Here is a 6000-nt window from a genome sequence, read left to right as displayed (position 1 = left end):
GCTAAGCTTCTTGTTCAGTGCAATCTTTGCATTGCACATTTTTCTTCCATTGATTCTCACTTGAAGATGTTGATAAGGAATGTTGAATTTGTGTGTCAGAGATAGGATTTTTTGTTTTTGATTGCCATTATAGACTTCAATGGCATTCTGAATACATTTTTCAATATCATCCATCTTATTGGTCATGGTGGTGATGATATATTAATATTTGAAGGTTGATTAATGAAGAAGTTGATATTTTTATCGTTACGCTGTTTTTATCGTTAACTACAGTGTGGCGCACCCACATCAGGTGTGGGTGCGCGCGGCACGATTAGTGGGTATCCCCCTCCGGCGGATTCGGAATCATCAACATCACCTTCAATGATAGGAATCACTGACATTGTGACCGGTTGTTCTTTAGATGCGTGGTATCTGCTCGTTTGAATTTCCGGAAATGTTCATAGAGAACTTCGATGGGGAAAGGGAGGGTCAGGGTCGAGCTAGTGTTTCATTGATCTCCCAGTATTGCTGGTATTCGGCCATCCGGATATTCATATCCGTCAGGGTAAACGCCATGATCAATTAAACTCTGCTGGAAGTTACGATTATAGGGTGTGGTGCTTGTGGACTTGTTGGTACTCCTTGTATCTGCGCTTGTTGATGGAGGAAAACATTCGCGTCGCTTTCTACTCTGGGACCTTGAGCTCATTGCTTTTTTGAGGAAATTTTCCGGTTTAGAATACTGGACAATATTATCAGCAATGATGTATTTGCATGGATTTGTAGTTATGTACATTTCTAAGGTCAGTGATGTCAGGTCCTCCCAATCTGGAAACCCGCTTTATCTGCTTTGCAAGCGGGTGCACACTCACGGAGAAAGTCCAGAACAGACTGAAAAGGATTACAGTGCTTCTTCAGCTCAGTGCGAAATCATCGAGTGACAGGTCCATGGTGATTCTGGGGTGGTTTCAGGCGGCTGTTTCTTCGATCTAACTCCTCTAATGCATCTTTGGTTAACCAAATCTTTAACAGGTTATCTCAATATGATGATGCCAGCGTGTTGAGCTTCTGCCTTTTCTGAAATCGTGACCTGTCGGATGGATGAGGCTTGGGATACTGACGCTTGCGAGACGGTTTGGAGGTCACTGAACTAGGCATATGGTCGTAATTGGACTACCATTGGACCCTGTCATACTCAGCCTCTGCATATATGACAAACCCCGCTTTGCGGCTGGCTGCTCCCCTGATATCTTCATCTCAGCATGTTGGCCTACTTTGTTCTCTCGCAACTCTCGTTTGCGCATCGTAATATATCTCCCTATTCGGACGATATCGTCTCCACCGTGAGTGAGGTGTCAGCTTTTTGATCTGCATTCCAGCAACTCGATAGAACTTGATAAAAAAACTATCCTACTGAACAAAACCAACCAAAGTAGATCGACTTATTACTCCCACGTTATCCTCTCTAAATACATTTTGCTACAAGATGCGTCCTCTCGAACAGTCTACTCCAGAGATGGCTACTCAGCTTCGGACTCATGATGACTACACCGTGGGCTGGGTCTGCGCGCTGCCTAAGGAGTTAACGGCCGCTGCGGCAACGCTTGATGAAATACACGAAGAACTTCCTAAGCACCCTAATGACCACAATGCCTATACCCTCGGTCGTGTTGGCGTACATAACATTGTAATAGCATGTTTGCCGAAAGGCGAAATCGGCAACAACAATGCAGCAACAGTCGCGACTTGGATGACGTCTACTTTCCCATCAATTAAATTTGGGTTGATGGTTGGTATCGGTGGAGGAGTCCCTAAATCTGTCAGGCTTGGCGATGTTGTGGTCAGCTCGCCCACTTATGAGTTTAGCGGAGTTGTACAGTGGGATTTTGGGAAATCTCAACAAGAGGGCTTCAAACGAACCGGAGCATTGAACCGCCCCCCTACCGAGCTACTTACTGCAGTGACAAAATTAGAGAGGGAGCATAAGATGAAAGGTTCTAAGATACCACATTACCTCGACGAATTGAAGGACAACTGGCCTAGGCTTGCGCCGAGATATACCAGGCCGGAGTCTTTGAGAGATGTGCTCTTTAGAGCAAGCTGCAAGCATGTTGAAAAACCTGATACTTCCGACACCAGCACCGAGGAGAGCCAAGAGGATGGTTATGAGGAAGAGGAGGAAGGAGAAGGGGATCCTTGCAGTCACTGTGATCCGAGAGGAATCATCCGCAGAAAACCGCGGGACATGCGTGTGCATTACGGCCTTATCGCATCTGGCAACCAGGTAATCAAAGATGCGTTGATCCGGGACGATATCAATAAACGACTTGGAGGCAAGGTTCTCTGCTTTGAAATGTGGGCAGCAGGACTGATGGATAATTTCCCATGCCTTGTCATCCGAGGTATCTGTCATTATGCAGATGCACATAAGAACAAAAACTGGCAAGAACACGCAGCGTCTGTTGCACCGGCGTTTGCCAAGGAACTCCTCTCGTGAGTACCAACACAGGAGGTGGAGGAGATGTCCACAATCAAAAGTAAGGCCCATCAAGTTTTTAAACCTTTTGTTTGGTTGTTTAACATCAATGATTCTTGGACAGAGTATTCGTAAGCCTCAGCAATTCTAGCAACCATGGTTTCGCAGGTCAACTTGAAGGAGTGATTAATATCGTCAACTAACTTTATTCTCACTAACAAAACCAAGAGCATCAAACCATTACTGAGTGGCTCACACCAATGAATTATGCTCCCCAGCAAAATGATTTGATTTCCCAACGACAGGAATGTACCGGAGAATGGCTATTGCAATCAGATAAATTCCAACAGTGGGTCAGAGAACCCAAACAAGCTCTATTCTGCCCTGGCATACCCGGGACAGGCAAAACAATTATCACATCTATTGTTGTCCACGACCTTCTCAGGAGATTTCAAAATGACCCTTCCGTTGGGATCGCATATCTATATTGCAACTTCAAGCAACAAGAGGAACAGAAGCCGGCTGATCTCATTGCAAGTCTGTTAAAGCAATTACTTCAGGGACAGCCTTCTGTAGTTGAAGTTGTAAAGGACCTCTATAATCGACATAAACGCGTAAATACCCGTCCTTCACTGGATGAGCTCCGGAGTTCACTACAGCAAATTACAGCTTCTTATCAAAGGACATTTATTGTCATCGACGCACTGGATGAGTGTCGAGCTTCTCCTGATGGTCGTGAAATGTTCCTGCAAGGAATTTTCAACCTCCAGACCAACACCAATGCGAGTATTTTCGCCACGTCGCGATTTGTCCAGGAAATCGAGGGAAAATTCGACCGAAGTATCAGGCTTAAGATCCGCGCCAGTGCTACAGATGTACAAAAATATCTTGACGAAAGACTGCGGAATTGCTCGACCTTAACTCCAGAAGACAAGCCCCTTCAAGAAGAGATTAAGACCAAGATCGCTAAAGCTGTTGACGGCATGTATGTGTTATCCTCAGAGGGGGAGGATTAGCCGAGTTTGCTAACATAAACTAGGTTTCTGCTCGCACGGCTCTACGTTGATTCATTGGCCTTTAAAACAAATAAGAAGGCGATAAAACAGGCGCTTCAAGAGATAGAGGCAACGTCCAATGCACCAAATGATAGCGAAAAGTTCATAGTACTAGATACCGCCTATAAGAACGCTATGGAAAGAATCCGAAGTCAACCACCAGATTACCAAGACCTCGCTATGAGAGCCCTTCAATAGATGTCTGTGCAAAGAGTCAACTGACATCTATGGAACTTCAACATGCTCTAGCCATTGAGCCAAATACATTTGAGTTTGATACAGATAATATTGCACCTATTCAGCTTACACTCTCAGTGTTTGCTGGATTGATCATTGCCGGCGACAAAGGTGGGACTATCCATTTGACCCACTACACTACCCAGAAATTCCTTGAGCGCTCTTGGGAGAGCTGGTTTCCAAATGCTCACACTGATACTACAAAAACCTGTGTCACTTACCTATCATTTAAAGTATTTGAAACTGGATGCTGCCTGACGGAAGATGCTTTGACTGAGCGATTACAGTTATATCCTTGTTACAGTTTTGCTGCGCGGAACTGGGGCTATCATGTCAGGGAATCTTCAATTCAAGAGGAGAGCTTAATTTTGGATTTTCTTCACAGCTCAGCCAAGGTATCTGCATGTTACCGGGTTACGGAATACAATCATGGGATTATGATAGCAGGAATGCACCAGGCAGTGTACTTTAAGTTGAAGAAATCGATCTCAGCTCTGCTTAAAGGAAATGCCAATATTGAGGCTAAAGATCAATGTGAGCAGACCCCACTGATATGGGCAGCTAGACTAGGTTTTGAGCAGATAGTCAAGCTGCTGCTTGAAAGAAATGCCAATATTGAGGTTAAAGATAAGAATAGAAAGACTCCACTCTCATGGGCAGCTGAGAATGGTCATGAGCAGGTAGTCAAGCTTCTGCAAAAGGCATCATATTCTCAACCGCCTGTTGACTTCAACATCTCTTCTCTTAATATCTAATCTGTTTACAAGGGTTCTTTTTTTCCTTTCCTTTTCTTGAATCACCCTAAATTGATGTTTACATATCTCCTTCCTGTTTTCTTTCTTCTCTCAGCCGAATTGAACAATATGAGCTTTCCCCATTTTGTACTTAACATGCCCATTGTCCATTACGCTCCGTCCAGGATGTTGAACTTTTGTAGTTGCGGGCAGATGCTACAGAGCACCTACGGAACGCCCGAAGAGCCTTTCTTTCCTTTCTTACATCATTCGTTTCCCTTATTTGTTCCTTCCTCGACTTAAATGAAGCATGTATCTAAGAAACCTCTCTAGAGAAAAGAGAGAGAAGCAACATAGTTATCACAAATTAATCCAGCGCATTGCAAAAGGCTATTCTAACTGTATGGGCCTGAGGCTAGAGGTCATTTAATACCTCCCTGGGTTATGATGGTTATTGCTCAAGCATAAATGCCGCAGCAAAATTATATGATATTCCCTACTCCAGTCGATACTATCGACTTCATGGTCATATAACACAGGTTCGACCCTCGCTCCACCAAAGAACTGGAAATTCAAGTTTCATAAAAGAAGAATCCCTTATTCAATGGTGGGAATGCTTTGGAGAGATTCATCGCGATATCAGTAACGAGCAAAATTTAAAGGGGTTTGGCATGAGTACATCAGGCACTGAAAATGCGAGGGAGGAGAGGGGCAAAGCGCAAGATATTCGTACGAGCCCGTCTTAAATTAGCTCCCGACTAGGGCCTCTACTTTCACATCAACAGAAGTCTCTTCATACAATTATATACTCCGTAAAGTGGCCCGAAATGCGGGCAAAATTGAAACACGCACTTCCATACGCCAAGAAACGGCTAAGCCTTGTCGCTTGTTGGGTATGAGATGCATTGCGCTAGTCCGTAATAGGAATCGAGAGCCCAAACAGCAACCGAAGCTTTGGTTGCGGAGAATAATGCCAGCGCGATTCTGTTTATTCTCACAAAACTTAAAGCATGTTAGAACCCAGCGCAAAGATATCGGGTCTGTAAATTTAGAAAAGTTCTCAGGACAAATGCAGGAGTTGTGTTGGGGCAGTATTTCTGTGCTCTACTTCTGTGTTAGTACTCATTACTATCCCAAGATTTCCTCTGCTCAACTGAAACCAGTTGACCCCGCGCCGCAATCCACTAGCCGAAACAACATCTCCTTTTTCCTCACCAAAAGATGCTCAGAGTCTCGATCCGCCATTTCTCCACCCAGGCACCAAAGCCTGAGACTCGCGCTCACAGGCTCCTGACGATGTCGGGGATCACCTCTCTGGTCGTGGCCCCTTTCATCCCGCCCGCGATCCAGAGCTCGCGCGAAAAGAGGCATGGAAGCCCACATACGAATAAGTTGAGTAGATCAATTTCTATGATGCTTTTGTGTATTTGTCTGGGCTGCTCGCCATTTCATTGCTCACTTTCTCCTTTGCCTTTGGATTGGATTTCTTAAAACAAATATCGGCGATATATATGTT

At 44.6% G+C, this 6000-nt stretch overlaps 1 protein-coding gene across 1 annotated transcript; it reads left to right on the top strand.

The window, feature by feature from the left end:
- Positions 1-1244: 1244 nt before the first annotated feature.
- Positions 1245-3711, top strand: HCAG_00498 (conserved hypothetical protein; the record flags this gene model as incomplete). The annotated part of the gene is made up of 5 exons (XM_001543402.1): positions 1245-1325; positions 1487-2475; positions 2583-2589; positions 2689-3443; positions 3498-3711. The coding sequence occupies 5 exons, from the start codon at positions 1245-1247 to the stop codon at positions 3709-3711; spliced, it is 2046 nt and encodes a 681-aa protein (XP_001543452.1).
- Between the last annotated feature and the right edge of the window lie 2289 nt (positions 3712-6000).

This window comes from Histoplasma capsulatum, genomic scaffold, assembly GCF_000149585.1.
Source record: "Histoplasma capsulatum NAm1 scaffold_1 genomic scaffold, whole genome shotgun sequence".
NCBI lineage: Eukaryota > Fungi > Ascomycota > Eurotiomycetes > Onygenales > Ajellomycetaceae > Histoplasma > Histoplasma mississippiense.
The sequence above is the reverse complement of the archived record's forward strand: the minus strand, read 5'-3'. Positions and strand labels throughout refer to the sequence as shown.